Source organism: Pocillopora damicornis, chromosome 12 (genome assembly GCF_964200805.1).
Source record: "Pocillopora damicornis chromosome 12, jaPocDami1.2, whole genome shotgun sequence".
Classification (NCBI taxonomy): Eukaryota; Metazoa; Cnidaria; class Anthozoa; order Scleractinia; family Pocilloporidae; genus Pocillopora; species Pocillopora damicornis.
Genome location: NC_142681.1, coordinates 258,072 through 278,572, shown reverse-complemented (window position 1 = coordinate 278,572; position 20,501 = coordinate 258,072). Strand labels below are relative to the sequence as shown.

At 37.4% G+C, this 20,501-nt stretch overlaps 1 protein-coding gene and 1 long non-coding RNA gene across 21 annotated transcripts in view; one reads left to right on the top strand and one right to left on the bottom strand.

Annotated features, from left to right (window-relative positions):
* LOC149035953 (substance-K receptor-like) overlaps nucleotides 1–15,903 on the top strand; it is a 25,957-nt gene extending 10,054 nt beyond the window's left edge. For 3 of the 20 annotated variants that reach the window (XM_089190193.1, XM_089190192.1, XM_089190199.1), the window contains 3 exons: nucleotides 10,530–10,622; nucleotides 12,853–13,073; nucleotides 13,965–15,903. In XM_089190193.1, the coding sequence (XP_089046319.1) occupies nucleotides 10,595–10,622; nucleotides 12,853–13,073; nucleotides 13,965–14,789 (1,074 nt within the window). In that variant the 5' untranslated portion in view covers nucleotides 10,530–10,594 and the 3' untranslated portion in view covers nucleotides 14,790–15,903. Of the gene's footprint in view, nucleotides 1–6,923; nucleotides 7,111–7,257; nucleotides 7,363–8,238; nucleotides 8,377–10,201; nucleotides 10,623–12,001; nucleotides 13,074–13,964 lie in introns of those variants that run through there. The other 17 variants (XM_089190209.1, XM_089190205.1, XM_089190213.1 and 14 more) reach the window with 15 other exon arrangements.
* Nucleotides 7,571–20,501, bottom strand: LOC149035952 (uncharacterized). The gene is made up of 2 exons (XR_016181884.1): nucleotides 20,300–20,501; nucleotides 7,571–8,035 (listed from the first exon to the last, which is right to left on the bottom strand). It is a non-coding gene; the product is annotated as an uncharacterized LOC149035952 (long non-coding RNA).

Below are 20,501 nucleotides of genomic sequence, written 5' to 3'. Positions count from 1 at the left end.
TCGTCCATGCATAAGTTCTAAAGATTGTTTGACAGTTTTCAAATTAAACCACCGTGTATTAAGACTAATACAATTGCATATGTAAGCAATAGAGACTTAATGACTAGAAATGTGAATCACACAATTTTTCCGACGTTTTACTAAGCTGTTTTTCAGTGGCATATCATACCTAATGAGAACTTAAACAATTTCAAGTGTAACTTGAATTCAAAATTCGAGCAACTTCCGCCGAAGAATTAGACAAGCTGGAAAAATATAGGAGATGATTTATTAATGAAGTCATTTGGCGTCTTATAGAAAGACATAAACAGCTTCTGGTATCTGTCTTGTCTGTCATCTTGAACAAAACATTTACTATGTTAAATAATGGGGGAAAATGTATTGTTTATTCTGGTAAAAGTGCGCCTTAAATATGTTTTAAAACTCCTACGGAGTGCGTGAAGCCGGCTAAATGTTTCATCGTGCACAAACGGTCGGGATGATTTTATCATAAGGACGGAAAACGTTGTGCTTTTTGTCTAACTTGTGGTGACAAAGCCGTAGTAAGAAAAATGAACGATTTTACAAGAATAGCAACTTTTCAAATAATTTCGAGCCATTATTACGTGTTGATTTAACGTTGCGTGAGACAAGACAGACGACAATTCAATAAACTATAAGTAATATGAAAAAGACGTAAGCAAATTTCAAGATAGTGTGTATGGCGAAAAAAAAATAGTCATAAATTTACATACATTTATTTGAACTACAATGTCGACGACTCATTAAAAACTGTCATGTTAAAAATATTTATCAACAAATTTTTAGTATTTGGCATATCAGCGTAAATTTACATCGCATTTTGTTTAATCTGTTTGTCCTCATTGTCAACTTAGATTTGTATTGTAGCTCTGAAGCCCTTGAGGTTTGAGCAGATCGTTTGTATTGCGTTTTCTTGACGTCCGTGAATTATGGTCATCGTGGCTTTCGCGCAAGGTGGAGCTGTACAAATATTCATAGTAAATTCCGACACGAATCGTCAGTATTTGCTCAAAGACTTCCTCGAGGCCAGAGCAAGTTTTTAAACTAAAATTACGTGACAGGTTGATGAAAGTCCTTTTTAAATTAGAGAACTAACTTTCAAAATCACAAACAAGTGCAACATTTCCTAAAGCAAAAAGGAAAAAACTCAATTGAAGTCCTATCGTGATAATTTAACGTTGAGGCGCTTTGAAAATACTAGACAAAATTAAAAACAGGTGGTAATTAAGTATTAACAACTGAGTTGAAAATGTAAATTGGCCACCGTAAAGAGTAAAAAAGCTGACGTTTCGAGTGTTAGCCCTTCTTCGCCACAACTTAAAGCGATGAAAAAAATCTCACCTTCGTTGGATGCCACGCCCAAGGTAAAAGACAAAAGGAACAAATAAAAAGTGATAACAAACGCGCTCTGCCAAAACCTCGAAAAACTTGCTTTTAGCAGTATTTCATTCTAAAAACATTTCTAGAATTCAGTTTTGACAGTTTTTAGAAAATTCTTGTACGAGCAAGATCTGCTTTTCCTTTTTTAAAAGTAGAACGGTCACTTCAACTTCAAGCAATCTCAAAGTACCTAAATGAAGGAATCCTCTTCTTAGGTAGACTTGTTGGTTCCAGAAAGTCAGCACCTCATTAGAAAACAGCTGTGCGCCAGCGCCTGCTCTCTGCGAAAAATTTGGAGAAGCTGTTGACAGCTCCTTACTTTTAACATAGATTGTTAAAATCCGCTGTAAAACTGGTAGTTTTTAATGAGAGAGACTTACTTTTAAGCAGGACCTGCTTTTTTTGTAAATGATAAATAAAAAAACTCGCACCTTCTTCATTGTGAGACTTGTGAGAGAAAAAATATCACACCCTCATCTTGCCACGCGTTTGATTGAAAACCAAAATAACTCAAATACATGCTCTCGCAAAAACTAGAAATCATTGCTTTGATCAGTTTATCTTGTATCATCAACATAGTTACACGAATTCGGCGTCTTTGCAAAGAAGGATCCTCGTGTTAGGTAAACATGCTGGTTCTAAAAACGATGAATGCCTCGTTTGAAAACAGCTGTGCGCCAGAAACAAGGTCTTCAATCGCCTCGAGGCTCTCCACAGAAAACCGTCACTTTCGATTGCATTTAACATCAGTAGTAAGACCAAAAAATATATTTGTACGTTGAAAAAACTGACTGGTAAAAACCAGGCGACTTGACTTACATATAGAGAGAGGTGGTTTAAATGAGTCACTGCAATACGGATAAATTTAATTATTTCTGAATTTGCGAACCTTTGGCTCAATGCGCTAAACGAGGGTCAAGTTTACCCCTGGGTACACCGATGGAGATTGATTTTACTAGTTCATATTTACACTACCTACTCCCCCAGTGCAGCAAAATTGCCACTCCGATAATTTTCTCGACCAGTTACGAGCTTTTCCGCCTCCCTTCGGCCAAAATCCCTCAGGACTACCAATTACTCAGTACTTTTGTCTGGAAAAGTTGACCCGGAACAATGGGCCATTTCTTGATACGTTCAAACGTAAACAAGTAAACTTTTCTAGCGAATGGTTTGTTAAAAAAAACAGAAGGTCCACTACATAAAATTGTATTACGGCAGGTTAAATCATAAATTCATTTTCCAAATTTTACGTGACCATGATCCAGTTTGGAACTGTTCTGATTAGTCCGATCTTGTCTTGATAAGTTGTCGGGTGGAATTTTGGAAGCTGATATACGATCAGTTTCGATAAGCGTGTTCCCACTTAACAGTTTTAAAATGAGATTTTGATAATACACTAGCTTACCACACTGACTCTTGGATAACTGTTATGTAAATTTAGGATAAATCAGCATTTGGGGAAGTTTTTATTCCATTACCAGTAGCGTGCGATATAGAAATATTTGAGCTCCTCTTGAGAATTTGAACCACCTGAATTTGGTCACCTCTAGCGTTACGGTCAAATCCTCTACCTATATTGAGGTACAAAGAAGTTTTTATTTAGCGGAGCTGTATATTAAATTCATACGTGTTTAGCTTTCCAGCCATTGCCATGATCAGCAATAAAATCATCGTTATCTTTAGTTATCTCTATTGTATTACTATTCTTCCGAAAATGCCGTCAACAAAGATTTTCATGTCAATGCCTGATTTTTTCAAACTCGCATTCTTTTGACCCATAATCTTATCAGACATGTAAGAGATATCATCTGTCAGAATCATGAGGATTTTTTTGTTTTGGTCGACCTACTCGATCTTTCTTTTGAAGTCCAACTCACTTTGTCAAGCCTTAACTGTCCTAATACTTGACCTTTTCGCATTAACTGAATTTCATAAATCTTTGTGAAGATTGATCGATAGAGCCAAAATATCGCCGCTGATTGCTTAGATAAGTCCTCAGTGATGTTCGTCGTTCTTTTAGCCTGCTTCGAACATCAAATCACAATAGAAACACTAGACTCTTTAAAATTGTACCTGAATTGCGAATCCGATACATTTAAAAACGAGAGAATAGAAAAAGAAATCAGAGGCAAAATATTAATTGTCTGAGATCGTGTTATCGCTTGTTCTACGCTTTCAGTTTGTACTGCAACGCTGAAGATGACTTCGATCAAAAAATAAATTCGTATTTATTTTTTGTTAGAATTTTGCGAATGGTAGGATGTGTTTACCGTCTCTCGGCACCGCACCTCAACTTCAGTATAACGTCTGTGAGCAGCGTTACATACATACATACACACTTTATTGATGCTCCCTAAGTGGGCTTTTCAGCTCAATAGAATAAAAAAAATACAAATATATAAATTAATTGAGAATGTAAATACAATAATATTATGATTACAAAATATATATCAATAATATAATATATCAACTTAATAAAACATTTGCAAGATGACGTCTAAAATTCCTGGGGCATTTTAAGGACTTAATGTCATCATTCAAGGAGTTCCAGAGTTTGGCTCCTCTGAAAGCAAAGGAGCGCTGCCCTGTTGACAGGCGACATAAAGGTATATCCAAAGCACCAGATGATCGAGTTTGTCTATTATGGACTTGAGAACGTGATTTAAACATATCAGCAAGATAGTCTGGAACAAGCTTGTTAATACATTTGTGCATCATAGTAGCGTCATTTAGAATGAGTTTCTCTCTAATAGGAAGCCATTTCAACGATCGCAACCCATCCGAAATATGGTCATACTTTCTTAGTCCCAGAATAATTCGCCCAGCAAAGTTTTGGACTTTTTGTAACTTGTCAATATTGCTACTGCTGGTATTACTCCAGACAGTTGAACAATATTGAAGTTTACTAAAGACAAATGAATTTATTACTAACAGAAGTGTTTTCCTATCCAGGAGGTGCTTGATTCTGTTAATTTGGTACAATTTAAAAAGGCATTTAGAGGCCATCTCAGTGATATGTTGGTTATAACTGAGGTGTGTGTCGAGAAGAACACCCAAGTCCTTAACGACAGGCACAGGTGTTATTTCTTTGTCAAAAAGTGTTATACTGAATGATGACAGTTTCTTGAAAAGTTGTGGTGATCCAACAGCTAGAACCTTAGTTTTGTCCGGATTAATCAAAAGAGAGTTTTTACAGCACCACTGAGATATTCTCGTAAGATCTTCGTTTAAGGCAAGGATGGACGTGGGTAATTCGGCAGGTGAAAAGGACAAATACAATTTACAATCATCAACATAGGAGGCAGATAGACAACGTTTAGGAACAGAAAGGAGGTCGTTAACATAGATTGTAAACAAAACCGGACCTAAAATAGAGCCTTGCGGAACTCCGAACTCAAGTGGGAGTACTTTAGAAACTGCGTCACCGATTCGAACGCACTGTTGTCGGTTAGAAAGGTAACTCTGAAACCAATTCAACGCACCCTGGGAAAAATCGAGATTTTGTAGCTTGCATAACAAGATGTCGTGTCGAATACTATCAAATGCTTTAGACATATCTAATAAGACCATGATGGAAACTTTCTTGTTATCCATAGCCTGGAGCAACTGATCTGTAACGTACAACAGAGCGGTTTCTGTCGAGTGAAGCTTTCTATTTCCGCTCTGATGTGTATTGAGCGTTGAGCTCCAAAGGGAGACTTTAATACCAATCTGCCGTTGGGTTTTTCATTATCAGACCACGCAAATTTTGGTGATTCCACGTTGTTGTTTTGCAGAGGCTGAGAAATCTACAAAGTTTTAAAACGTACGTGCGGAACTATTCCCATTAAATCGTTTGTTTTACCACGTCCTCGTTGCCGTGGTCGTCGTGGTTGGCTTAAGTTCCCCTAGAAGTGCGACAGAACTCAGTTGGAAACAAAAAGGAAGGAGAAAAGAAAGGGGGAATTTCCCTCGCTCTGCTTGAAAAGAGCTGCGTTATGAAACGTGTATCTTGAAAAATTTAGCCCTAAGGAAAGTTACCACAGTGATTACGTTGTTACTAACGTATGCTAATGGAAGGAAGTTTCCTTTCTTGGCTTTACATACATTACTGAACAAAAATGAGATGTTCAGAAAAAAGAGAAATCGAACAAAAATGAATTTATATTTGCGTTCGACGAAGGAGAACGCATACTAATCGAGTTGTTTTTACGAAAATCACTCTCGAGGGTTTTATGGACCAGTCACAAGGGGATCGATCGGGGTACCACACGATTTTAGGCATTGGGCGCCATTTTGGAATGGCTGGCTGGGTGGCTGGCTGGCTATGTAGCACAAATAGCCTCGATCTCGAGTGCAAATGTTTTCTTCGCCGCCTTGAGCTGAAGACACCGATTTTTTTTTCTGCACAATCAGTACAATAACAAAAACTTGTACTAGAGATCGAATGCGCTTTATTTATCTTTGATTATTACTAGTTTTAATTAGAATTTTGCAAATGTCAGGATGTGTTTACCGTCTCTTACGGCGCCACACCTCAACCGGCTTCGGCATAAAGAATATGTGAGCAGCGTTGAGTTTCAAATGGAAACTTGAATAACATGCCGTCGGGGTTTCCGTTCTCAAACCACGCAAATTGTAGTGATATTACGTCTTGTTGTTTTGCAGCGGACGGCTAAGAAATGTACAAAGTTTTAAAACACACGCACTGAGCTAATGTTCCGCTGAACAGATCTTTTTTTTGTCACGTCCTCGTTACTGTCATCGTCGTACTTTAGTTAAGGTCACTACTATTTAATGCACACTCGTTAATGCACGTGGATTATACAATAGCGGAATACGCCACGAGTTTTTTTAAATTCGTATTTCTTGTGGTAATCGTATCCTCGGGTTTGCTCTTTTTGAGGTAAGTATTACCTATATGAAGCTTGTCTACTTTGGCAAACCATGTTAGGTTTCCTTACATGTTAAATAACCTTCTTTAAATTATATCAGCATTATTCATGATACGCGGTACAGTCCATTCGATTAGAAAAAGATAACTTTCATCACAAAAGCCTATAAAAAAGATCTCGCCGCGTCTCATAAGAAGCCTTCCTTCTCTTTAACTCCCTTCTTTTCATGTTGCTCTGCACACCGTCTGTCTCGTTGTTGACTAACTAATTACTTGATACAGATTTGTAATCCGTGGCTTGCAGTGACGGCAACGAATGGTTTGGTGAACTGGGTAACAAAGCCCTTGGACTTGAAGGGAGTTCTTCCGCCGGCTAGGATCTTATCAAAGCACATTGAACTAATTCGGTTATATCATTGCACAAATCAGATGAACTCATGAGATTATTTTTGAATTTAGAATCCTTTCTTGTGACCATTCACCAGATATCTTCAGAGATTTCTTTTCATCTTTTTCCGTCTCCAACCTCTCGGTAGTCTTTGTTCTGCTTTGCTCTGTGTGTTTCTCCATTCTTATTTTGTTATGAATCAATTAGGACATGTCAGACGTCACGTGGTATTAATTCTCCTACGCAAATATGACATGTGTTAGAGCATGACATATCCCACTTTTCACGCAGACAGATTTATGAAGCGAAGCACTAAGCTGTTGGAGCAAAATACTCACGCCTTTCACTCTAAAATCAAAGCTGAAATGTTTACTCTTTCTTAGTGTAAATACACTAAGCTCCTTGCTTCCAAGGGAGACATTAACACATACGAAAAAAACGTTCAAAGGTGGGTTTAACTTAACATTGTGTAAACACGTTGTTTTTTTGTTTATTCTGCACGGTTTGACTCAGTCTAGTCCTGTCTTGTAAAGATTAAGTTATGTTTGTTTACGTTTTTAAATGTTAAGTTTAAGACGGGGTCTTTTCAATACAGGCAGTTTGAACTCTGTGTCGAAATTGCGGTAGGAACCGTGCGTGGTGCAGCTCTGCGTATCAAAACTTCAGTTTGCGCGCGTGCCATTTCAGAAGCGTGCATTGAGTAAGTCTAACATATGTTTTTCCCACATATCATGAGCACAGCTATCCAGCCGTAAATTCAGTACAACAAATTGTCATTGATAGTGTTTCATTGATCAAAAATCCGAATCTAGTGATCGAGTAAAACATTAGCTAACGATGGCCATCTCATCAAACCTCAGTTTATGAGAAATAATAATATATTACTGGTCAAAAGATCAAGTCGTGAATTTAACCTCCAGATTCATATCTCTGTATTATATTTTTTCAGTAGAGCTCATCTTAACCTTCACTAACATCTCTCTCCAAATGTAACTGCGTGCCGCAACAAATCTGAAGCAAAGCTCTGCTGTAGACAACATGGAGTCATCAACTACCGTTTAAAGTGGGAGGGGCAGACACTTTGCTCCCCACGGCGCGGTGGAATCTCTAACACGATGCTTGTGAATTAAAGCTATACTGATATTCTGAGACATGGGCTACTAAAAAAAGTGCATTTCTATCCATTAAGTCGTACGTCGTATGCGTTATCTGTGATAAAATACTCTTTCAGGAAGATAATAGAGTTTTGTACTGAAGATTATGAGGAAGGTCAAGAAATGTCTTTAATCGCGCGTCGAATGATAAGACACAGGACTACTTCGACTCTTTCGACCTGACTCCTGAAGATAAGCACGTCTGTACACTCATAATCCCTGCAAATGAAAGGAAAAAATGATAAGAGCTGACGGGATAAAAATGGATTTATTTTATTGTGCAAGGCTGTGTTTCCAATTAAGAGTAATTCCTCTTTAACGATAAATATTTTGCGTCCATTGGCTAGAGATAAGATGAGATTACGGAGATTAGTTGAAAGACGGTAAATTGTGATGTGATGACGCAAAATGAACACCCGGCTCAGCCTGCTATGAGCTGATGAATCGAGCTAGATCACTTACATCTCCTGACAAAAAGAAGTGAGCTGAACTCAAGCCACATGCAACCCCTTGCTTACTTTCTTACGCCTGTGGTTTGGCTGATTACTGAGGTCGCAAAGGTGAAAAATTATCTTTTAAAAGATTGTTTATGTTCATGCAGTGGCAACTGTAGATAACTGACATCTCAGCCATATAGAAGTTGTGGTTTAAATTGTTTTTATCCTCTTTTCGCGCCCTGGATTTTCCTTTCTACGTTATGGTTTATATTTGGAGTTGTGACTGATTCCCGCGGGGCATAAATCCGAAATGTTAAGCAGTTTTCTGTACCTCACTGGAAAACGGAAACTTCTTTCCCTTCTATTTCGTTGATAGTTTCAAGTGCAATTGTCGCCATCTAAACTCTATCAACTATGATTTTTTATTACGTTTGTTCAACTCGGAGACGATTATTTGCGTCTAGATTTGCAAACAATGTGAATGTTTGATTACCAGTAAACTGGACTTGATTCTACAAGACAATGGATTGGGTAATCGCTTCGACGAAATTTTGTTTATCGGTAATGCAAATTTAGGTCATGTCGATTAACTCAAGAATACTTAAGTGTAAAATTCTAGTGATCTATGGAATCAAGAGAAATTAATGGGACCATTATTTTCTCTTGATAGAATACATGACAGGAAGTGTGTTTAAACTTTCTTTCCCTTTAACAGTCGACCCTCAAAATGTTATTAGATGCCTTATTAGATTGGCTTTTTTCTGAATTATTTGCAAATTTTAGCGTCATTCATATATGTCTCAGCCCAACATCCCACATCGGAATGTGATTTTTATATGTATATTTCTGAGACATCAGTTATATGTCGAGTACTAGCTTTTTTTCGATTTTTTTTTTTTACTTGAGCGCGTTTTCATACCCTAACCTTTACCCGAAAATATTCGACTTTTTTCCTGTTGTCGTATGACTGAAAGCATCTTTACTGTTCGTCAAAAAGGAATTTTCATTTTGGGAGTTTGCGTAACTCCCTGTGTAAACGGAGCTATGACAATCTGTTTGATCTCCGTCTGAAGACTCAATTGTTTCCGAGGTCCAATCCCCCCGATGGAGGACTGACACCCGACCAAATCTAGGTTTACATCTAGCCCCTTTTTGTCAGTTGACGATAGAGGCAGTGAAGTTGTTTAGAATTATACCTAGTTTTTTCTTTTCGCAAATCTGATCAAAACAGCTTGCTTCTATCTACAGTGCCACTAAATACTCAGTTATAAGTAGTCCAGGAACGAACAGGTGCCTTTAAAAGGGACAGAAAAAAAAACTGCTGCAATTAATAAAATGTTCTGCTGACATACTTAGCTGCGATCATGGGTTGACAGTAAGTTAAAATACTGACGTGAAATTTAATTAAATTTTCTACCTGCCTGGAGTCCCGGGACAAAAGAAATGGCATTTGGAGAATAAGATAGTATCTTTATAATGTTCCCTTGTCATTTTTATCTCACCAAGTGCTTTGAAAACGACAATTTATAACTGCATATTGCCGAATCTATTTTTTTATAAATGAGTGTAAAATGAGTTTCTTTTGTTGCAAAGGAAATTACTCCACCATTAGAGATTGTCATCCTCGGCGCCTTTCTCTTAATTGCTTTTTGCTAATGTTTGGACTCGAATTTGCATAAGTCACAAGCTAATAATAAACGAAAATCGTTATTTTTTTCAGTTTATTTCTACCCTTGGCTTGGCCCACTCGATGCCTTTTCACTTGTATTTACTTAAGTGTTCTGTCATGAGAATTTTTCGCAACATAAGAATTTTGATGTTGTAACACTTTTAAATGTTTATCGCGTAGAGTTGTCGTTTTCAATTACAGTCCTTCCAATCACTTCTTGTCTTTTAATTTTCCTACCTATTTATTCTATTTGAGCCATGTAAACTGTCCTTTATCACCAGTAACATTAATTTGCCTTCGGGCCATCCCAGCATCCTATCGATTCTTTTCATCAGCATCATTAAAAGTTTCTATTGTATGAGGACCGACACGTTAAAAAAGCTCGGCTCCTGACTCTGACAAGGACGAGTGACAAGTGTGTTGGTTGAGGTAGATATTTGATAGGAAAAATCAACGTTCCTTGGTGGAATCAGCTGCGGAGACCATTAATATATGTGGTAAAGCTTTAATTAATCCACCATAGCGCGGAGTTCTGTTCATAATAGGCTTAACATTGCTGCTCCATCATTTATCACGCAGTTTATCGTGTGTTATGCTCCGATTTTAGATCGAAGCCACATCTGAAGAATTTAAAATACGCTTGATCGAATACTGTAGAGTTCAAGGCTGACCATGGCAGCAAATAACACTTCTGTCCCAGGTACGCTCCAAGTGCGGAATGTATTTTATTCTTTGTATGAAAGTAGGGCTACAGTGATTTGTATAAGTGTTAAAAGTTGCCATTAAATTTAACTGTTGGTTTGGTTCGTAGGCGAAATGTATCTCGAAAAATTATTTGCCGTAATAGGTTAAAAGTGGAATTTTCTCCGATACTGATTAATAACGTCTGGGATTTATTTTTATTTAAAGCGACTTTTGACGCACTTTTCGTTTTCATGAACAAGCCAAGGTACTTTTTCTTGGTTCCAAAAATTTTTGCATGGTCCTATTTTAAATCGTTCATGTCTTACGGCTTGATTGTGCGAAGACTAACCCTTACTCTTAGATGGATTTTCTAAGAAATGTGTAATGTCATGATTGTACAACGATGATTTGAAAAACTAGGACAATGATTTGAGGAAATATACAATTTTTGGGTATTTCTTTTTCTTTTTTGTAACATTTTTTGGAAAAGTTTCCCCTCATCATTATTTATATATAATTTTACATGAAATATTCAGTTGTCGTGTTCGATCAAAATACACATGAACTGTAAGAGCGGGTGCTGTTAGTTTTGTTCTAAGTGTCATTCTGTACGGTCTGAATTAAAAGGACAGATTATGAAAATCCAAAATATTTACTGTCCCGGTTTACTTTGTGTGTGTTTTTGTCGCAAATAATTTTATGTAGCGCTAAAATAAAACTAATTTTATTACCATAGCGAAATTAAATGATCAAATACTGTAGCTTTTTCCTGGAGGTTCATTAAAATCAAAGACGAATAAGTGACAGTTCGTGAATAATTTAAACATTTGTGAACTTCTCAAGAGAACTTAAGAAGATTCATCCCTTTTTATTACTTGAAATAATTGAGAAATCAAATCCAAGTTGACGTGCAGCTTCCCTTGTGTTCTTTTTGTGCCGATATTCGCCAACGTAAGTAAAAGTTCAAAATCCCGCCTTAGTGCTACAAAACAGTTTCCACAGCTGCTGGTATCAGATGTTCCCCACAGGTAGTTTTTTTCTATCCAAGCAAACTGTTTCAATAAAGAAACCGATTTAGTTAAATCTAGTTATTACTTTGGATACCATTTATCGGACCGGAAAAAGTTGTTTTGTTCATATTTTAGCAAGTGAACGTATCTCAAACTAATTTCCGATTTCTTTCCAAGAAAAACTTTGCATAAAAGCTGGCAAGCCAATGTAGTGAACGAAACAGAGCATGTCAGGACACAATAGACTTTTAAAATGATTCCTTATGTTGGAAATATACTTTACTGCTTTCTTCAAAAAATTTGAGTCGTGCTTACCCCTAAATTTTTCCCAAAAACTCGAAATTTTTGCATTGATTTACACTTACAACAGTATTCATTTATGCAGGCGCCCGAGGCGAAAAGAAACATCATAAAAATGTAGTAAGTTAATTAAACAGCATCTGCAGATCAGTGGCGGCTTTCATTAGATCGTTCTGGGTAAAACGAAGAATTATAATAGTGTAGTTACTTTCCTTCTCTGTACTAAGCTGACAATTTGACTTTTTGCCCCATCCACAGTAATTGTTTTTGACCTCCTTTTATCTTGTATCTTCAGACCATGGGTTCTTCAATAATTTTTTGATGAGTAAAATTGTCTTGGTAACAGTTTTTGGCTCTTGAAAAATCGGTCTTTGCACTCATCTTTGTCACTGTCATCCTCATTCTTTTTGGGTTGTTTCACCAAATTTGGTACTTTGTTATCTCAAAGGAAGTCAGGTCGCTTTAAGTCAGGTCGCCCTCAAGTTGAGTGACCTCGCCTCCAATTGTGGTTATGTCGCCGCCCTCAAGTGTGATTACCTATCGCGGTGCGACTATGCAAACGAATATTTCAAGGTTTTGTGCTTTTTTTTTTCTTTCGTCGACTTCCTTTGTTGTCTTGGATAGTTCAGGGCGAAAAAGAAATTAAAATGCTTCGTTTGATTGACTAGGTCAATAAGTATTAAATGCAAGCTGTAGGTAAGTTCATTACAAGTTAAACTGACAGATAATATTAGGCTGTTGGCTTAACAACTAAGTTGAACTGATTTGGCAAGTGCGACCACTGGATTTGACACCGAGTAAATTTATATCACAAGCGTTGCTTTTGGCTTCAACCTAGGAATAATTTATATTAAGAGAGTGACTATTAGAAAGGGAGTTACGAATCTGTAGAAATAAGGGGTTCATTTTGTGTTCTTGTCTTCTTTTTATCTCCAGATATGGAAAACGCGACGTCATTAAGTGGTGATGATGTTCACGGGGCTAAAGTGTGGATGACTCTCGCTTATACTGTTATCTTTATCTTTGGCTTCTTTGGTAACACTTGTATCATTTACATTGTGGCAACTCGTGCGAGAATGAAGACTACTTTCAATTTTCTAATTGTTAACATGGCGATCGGCGATCTGCTGGTTTCTATTTTCATTATGCCTTTTGAGGTAAGTCAAACAGCAATTGCTTTGTAAATATACGAGTACATTGACAATTACATTCAAGCCTCAATCATCAAAGGGGTTTTTAATAATAAGTATTCTGGTGCAATAATACTCTTTAATATGGGGCTAAGCTGGTTCTCTCCAAGTTGTAAACTTCTCTTGTTCTCCGCTCTAACTGTGCCTCTATTCCTTCAGCTTCTTCACGATATTGCTAAGTTCAGTCATACGCACGCACACATTATTAGTTTTGTCTGAAACAGTCGAACTTGTATAAGTGGGCACCCACGAGGAATGGGAGGGGGGGAGGCGGGTGCTCCCTTTGTACAGTTTCAACAGATCAGGGGTATCATAATAAACGGTGCACAACACCACCTTATGCCATAAATGGCCATTTAATGTGCTCAAAAATACTACTTACTTTGATTTTTTGAGAGAAACATAGATCAAAATTTGAAATATTATTCTTAGTTCTATTTGGGTGGTTCCGCTTTCAGTGAGCGTTCGATTCAGGTGGAAAATAATAAAAACAGGCAGTCAGGACGTAGCCACAAGTAATTGCGACCGTTTATTAGAGGTAACCGCTCAATAAAGGTGAAAATTACAGTGATTAGGGGGAAACAAATTGGAGACTTTAACAACTGATCGCTTAATACGGGGTGACCGCTTAATACGGTGCCGCTTAATACAGGTTCGACTGTATTCCATTCCAACAAAGGAGACTAGTTAGATTAGCTACGCAAAGGTGAGACGGAGCATGGGCTCGATGAGGAGTATCATTGCATTTACCAGAATCAACTATTTCAATGTTTGTGGAAGCTCTCTAGCTTTGTCGCTGACAATTTTTTTTTAACTCACAGCCTGGGTATGTTTATGTCCTTTTTTTGGTCTTTGTAGGTGATTTTTTTGTACATTGGATTGACGTGGTTACCCGGTGGCTTTGGATCAGTGACCTGCAAGTTTGTTGAATTCTCAGGCGGTCTGTCCATAGCAGCCACTATTATAACCCTCGTGTTTATATCATTGGACCGCTACTTTGCCATTCTTCATCCATTCGCCGACGTCCCCATTATTCGGAACACTAAATTAGTTACCTCTCTGATTTGGATTTTATCTTCGCTGTATTTCTCTCTGTATCTGGTTCTTTATGATAGCGTGCCTTCTGCTGACGGATCTTCCTGGGAATGTAGAATGGTCTGGAGCTACTTATCCTCAGACGAGATGAAACAATTTGAAATTGGCAGAGCTTACTTCATGACAACCTTTGTGGTGCTGTATCTGTTTGCACTTGTAATCATTGCAACCTTGTACATTCTTATTGGTCGTCGTCTCTGGTCACGTGTGATTCCGGGGGCTTCAACTGCCGGTCAAAAGCGTCAAAACGAGTCGTCTAAAAGGAAAGTACTGCGCATGCTCATCATTGTTGTTGTTGTCTTTGCGCTGTGTTGGCTGCCGAGTCACATTATGCATTTGATGATGTATTTCTTCACCCCGACTTACTTTGCTTTAATTTCACACGAGTACTTGGAATCCAGCTTTTACTTTCTGTCGCACGCCAATAGCGCTATAAACCCGTGCCTGTATATTTTTCTCAACCAACGATTTAACCATGAATTTAAAAACGTTGTCCGATCTCTTTTCTGTCGTCCAGCCAAAGAAGACCTATTGGGTCCTCAGTCAGTTCACCAAAGGTCTACTGAAGGCACGATGGCCATGAAATAAGTCTAGTTCAGTGAGGTCTTTCTGTCAAAAAACCGATACATTCTATTCTTTCTCACTGGAAGCAGAACTTTGTGTGGTGTGATATTTAGGTCAGGCTCGGCTTGCATTTCTATTGGTAACTTCATATAAGCTGGATTGACTCCAACTTACTTTGACACAAAATTAATTCAGGGAATAAGTCACGTTATTCTTGGTCATTTTATGTGACATGCGAAACTGTTTTCAAAATATTAGTTTGGTCCAAAAAAAATATTAACGAAAAAGGATTAGGGATAGCCGATGATGGAAATGATTTAAACGAATTAAAAATGATAAACCTGCGTACTTGACCAACTGCCAAACCAACAATAGGCCGAGTGTTTCTCCTATCAGACGATAGCTCAACGGAAAGAGAAGTATAAGCAGATGGGAAACACCTTCAAAACATCAGAGAAAATTTTGTTATCTAGAGATACTTAAAAATTGTTGACAATGCGTACAGTTTAAATACAGATTAATTTTGCAAACGTTTCGACAGACTATGTAGATTATTATCACTTGTATTCTGGTAGAAGCCAACAACCAGATCACAGCAATCAAACATAGCAAGATCTTTAATTGCTTTGAGCTGGTAGTCTGCAGCCACAGTGCTCGCTTACGAGCCAGCTCCCAATACATTTATCGTTAAATATCTTATTGTCAATCAAAACTATTCATGTGTTTGTAAGCCAATAGAAAAATATCAGATCTCAATAGTTAACATGTATGTTTTTTATGTTTTCAAGATATATATAATTCTGTAAAATAACGTTGTCTGAGCCTTTTCTACAGCAATAAGATTCGACAAGAGATCTCACGTGAGCACGAATAATTAGGAAACTCAGTAATTTAGATTTAGCCTGCTTAGAGTCTAAGAATATCAACATAGTTAATCGCATCATACATTTTCATCTAATAAGGTACTTCATAACTTGTATTTTAGCGAGGCTTCTGTCGAGCAAACAAGCTTCATACCTAAACTGAATTTGTGAGACTCTCTGTGATGGTAAATGTGTTTTGTCTTACATAGCAAATCAGCGTGTAATGGTAGGACGATTTTGACTTGAGTGTATAAAGTAATCCTGGGTTGCACTGAGTTTGTTTCGTTCTATGATTGGTTTAAAAAACTCGCGCTACCCTCTAAACTGATTGATCAGTGTAAAAACTAACTCCAATTACTTTGTGTTTTTTTAGTTTTATGTCACTACTCTCAATCAAAATTCACCCTCTTCTTGCTTGAATCAGGCAACCTGCGAGCAGAGCCTCATTGTCAGCGACTCTTCAATACGGGCGCCTCTTCGCCCACGAAAGTTTGAGGAGGCCTTGAGCAATGCGTGCTGGCGAGAGGTTTGCTTGTTATCAGACACTGATAATGTGGCCAATCCAGGCAAAGAAACGTTCGTCCCGCAGTGCTTAAAACGAGGGCCTTCTCGTAAGCCATGAATAAGACATCGAAACTCAAAGAGAAAAAAGAAGTATTGCAACGAGAGTTAATGTAACTTATCCCCTGATAATTAACTCTTTAGACACTTGTACTACGAAAGACCGGCTTGCTCCATATACGTTTTCAGTTACAAAATATAATTCAAATGCAAAAATGTAGTTCGCGATTTTGTCAACTGTTTCATTAATATAGACAAATAAAATCGAAAGTTTCTTCTCCTCTGCACTCGAATCTCCTGGCTCGTTTAGAAATACGATAAAGTAGTAAACATTTCCATCTACTGAAGTAAATCAACGTGAACTATTTAAGTCACTTTTGAGTTATTACATTTTATTTTTTTGCGTGAGTTGACTGCAAGTCTCTATCCTGGTTGTCATTCAAGTTACGCTTCCTGTAACAAAGAAATTACATGCGGGAAGTTTTCTGGTGGGAAAACGTCTTCATTAAAGTTTCCCACTGACTTTTTTTTAAGAACAAAAAAAGAATATTTGCAGAGCCTAGGCAAACGCCAAACCGATATAGGAGTTTAATATCGGGCACCGGAACACCCAAGGAAATATCATTCAAGTTATATTTATTCCGGATTTCCAGTGGGTTGTAGCTTTCCATACAAATTGAATCCACGAGTAGCGAATTCAGATCACTTTATTTGCTTTTTATATAGAAACAATAGAACACCTGTCTGTGTTGTAAAGGATGAGGAATGATCATCTAATAAGACAAAAAAACACAAACTTTGACAAGATATCAAGTTCAAACAAGAACTTTAGGACCGCCTCAAACTTCATCTATAGTCACAGTTGTAGATCCGTTGAAAGAGAGGAGGCAAAAGGCGAATCTACGTCAGGCATTGCAGATTATTTCAATAGAAAAAACTTCTTTAACTGCGCAGAAATTTCCTGAACTGGTTCACCGTTTTTAATTCAACTCTAGTTGCCTAGAACATTTCTAGCACTTAAACCGTTACCTTTACGTTGAATTAACTAATCGGAATAACTGAATGTAATAATATTAAATAAACAATTCTGATGAACAAAGCCCAATTTGACAGATGGTTTGCAAGAGAAAAGCAGCTACAGTTACAAACGGCGTGAAAAGGGCATTTTAAAGTTGTTATCAAATTAAAGATTATTTGAGAGCTTACTTGTTCATTATCTGAAAATGTGAGAAAAGCAGGAATATCCTAAGTCACCATAGAGGAGGTCAATTTTTGCCATAAACAAAAGCTAAGAAATGAGTAGCTCTTAGTCGGCTTCATTCATTTTACTACCAAGTTCTCATGGTGTTTTCACGCTAATTGAGCTCGACAGATATCATGAACTGAATACAACCGGTGTTAATGCTATTCAATGTTATTACTCCTTTTTATCGGCCTACCTAATAGTGATGTTTCAGTTGTGTTTTACAGCACACACCATACTGCGACTCATTTTTTTAGTACTTCAGGACTCACCCTTCTACTTATTATTGAAGTTAACATGAAGCTCTCTTCTTCTTTTCTTAATTTGGGATCAATTTAGGGCCGGATTGAAGCAACTTATTTAAATAACTTAAAAACCTCAATTGGCAAAGATTAAAATAACTTCGTTCAGGTGGTTACTTCAAATTCGCCACAGTTTAGAGTTTTTCTTCGTTCAGTGAAGAAATATTTTTGATTTCTTTGACTCGGTAACCTCAAAGAGTTCCCTGAAATCATTTTTCATGCAAACTGTTCTAGTAGCTCGGTTCGAAAAAAGAAACAGAAAACAAACAAAAAAAGAAAACAAACAATACCGGCATTGGAGAGTGAGTGAATTGGGACTGAACGACACGATAAGAAAAATGATTATGATAGCAGTAGAAAAGCATATGATCCTAGTAAAGACAACATTGCAGTTTTTTGGGCCTAAAAAGAGAGCTTCATTTTAGAAATTTTAGTCTTAAGTTCAGCGATGGGCACGCACAAGGTCATATCCCCTGTTTTCATATTGAATTGAAATTTAGAGTGTTGGTGTTCTGTAACAAAATCATTTTTTTAAGATCAGATTTTTGTATATCCTGGGAGTAACGTAAGGATACTGAGAATATAGAGAACAATAGTAAAATTATCGGAGACTTGACGAGAAATTTCCTAGAAAACAGCTTGAAATTAATTCGTCCGAGCTAACATTATGACTGACACAAAAATGTCAATTTTAGTTACTCGTTTTAATGAATGACTCATTGGCGCAAAAATCTAGTGAATATCCAGTAGGTCATATTTTCGTTGAAAATTTTTGGAGCATTTAGTTTCAAGTGTCTTGGGTTATTAAATCGTAAATTTTACTTGATCAACAGAAAGGTCAATCTCCGCCGACATATAAGCGCAGATATAACAAAGATAAAACAACAACCATAACTACAGCAGTTCCTCTGAGTTGTGAATAACTCTTTGCTCTTGAAAAAAAGTCTCAGCGCATTAGCAAATCATTCCGTGAAAATTTCCAACAGTGACGGTATTTGAAAGCCTTAATCTTGCAAACTTTTCAGCATGCGGTAAAATGGCCTCAAAAATGTTGAACCTTTATTGAAACAATCGAGTAATGAATGGACCAAAGTATTTACTTAAAATCAACGAACTAAAAGGTTCATCTTATTATTCTGTTCATTTCTTGGTTGACTAGTCCTCTTAAAGTTCCTGACCTCAATGCCAGGGAAGTGTTTGCGCGCAGAGCTACTAAATCACATTCTGCTTAAATGTTTTGGTTCCATTTTGGCTTACCTGCGCTTTATGGCTACACTTGTTTTCTTTTCGTTAAATGAATTTGTCGGCAATTTTAGGCGCGCTGCCGTCTCGAAATATGAGCCCAGCTTTTATAGATCTGGCAAACCGAGGCTTTCTAATCAACAGTCAAGCACAACTTCCCGCGAAATCGCTATCTTAAAAAATTTCCCAACACTAATGCTCTTGAGAACCCACAGATAATGGACTGGGGAAGGGAGAAAACATTACCATGACATTTCTTTTATGCATCGGTTAAATGACTTAAAATTCACGGGCACTTTGTCTTTATCCGCAATATTTACAAGTAGACTTAGAGAAGGAAAGATACGATTAAACCATAGACTTGATCAGGTTTTCTTGATAGGGAAGAATAGAGAGGCCGGTGCCGTTCTGTCGTCTTTAATAATTAAATCACATAACAATCACGCTTTCAATTCACAGATACAAAAAAAACTGTTAGTAGCAAAACGTAGGTTTGGTATGACGAGCGGTAATATATAGTATTTAAAGCATCAAATCACACCACCAAACGTAATACTTAAATAACTTTTTTCCTTTCTCAGACATTACTATTTCCTTCGACAAAGCCGGTAATTTGAATCCATTCATAGACTCTTAGACCCTCTGGCCTCTCTTTGGCAAAGGTATCGGCCTTAATTTCAGCCCGTTAGCCATGCTATTCGTGTAAGGAGAAAAGTGTTTTCATAGAGGTGAAAGTTGTAATCTTATCTGAAAATTGATGCTGTGGGAAGCACAAACTGACAAGAGGCTAAGCCAAACCGCTGTTTACAAGCTAATTCCCAGAGTGGTTTGCACCACTTACAACGCTACAGCTTAGTATATATTCCTCAAAAAGAAAGAGGTTAACATGGTGAAAAAGAAAAGTTGTCCTGAGTCCGTGGGGGAGATTCGACCTCAAACAGCTCTGCCCGATATCGCGGTTAGATACTCGACCATTCTGAGCCACAGAGACCTCATTGCCTGGCAAACACATTTCTAGGGGTTCACATGATAGGTTGTTTTCTTCTAAGGGATAAAATGTCGTTTGACTAGTTGATGGCAGTCGGACGAACTCAAAGGCAAGCTCAAACCGAGTAAGAAAGAACGTTTTGCTTCGCGAATGAATGCTACTAAGTCTTCGACACTAAAGATGTGATTTGGACAGATAAAGCACAAAGAGGGGTTAGCTGAAAAACCTCAAAATACATCTATCAATGAAACCTTCCCTCAATAAAAAGAATAACCTTGGAAGCGAAAATCGAAGTAAGAGAGCTATTACATAGAAATGACGTTTTAAACCCTTACCTTACAAAAGAAAAGAGGTCAACGACGAAATCGTCTACTGTCGATAATTTGAAATTTCTCGCTGATTTCCTTCTCTTTGCATTCTATGGCTCTATGTGTCTTAGTAACTAAACCGAAGTTGTTTCAACAGAACAAGCAGGTTAACAGACCGGAAAAGACCAAATCAACCAAATTTGCGATGCAATTAACAAAATGACACTGG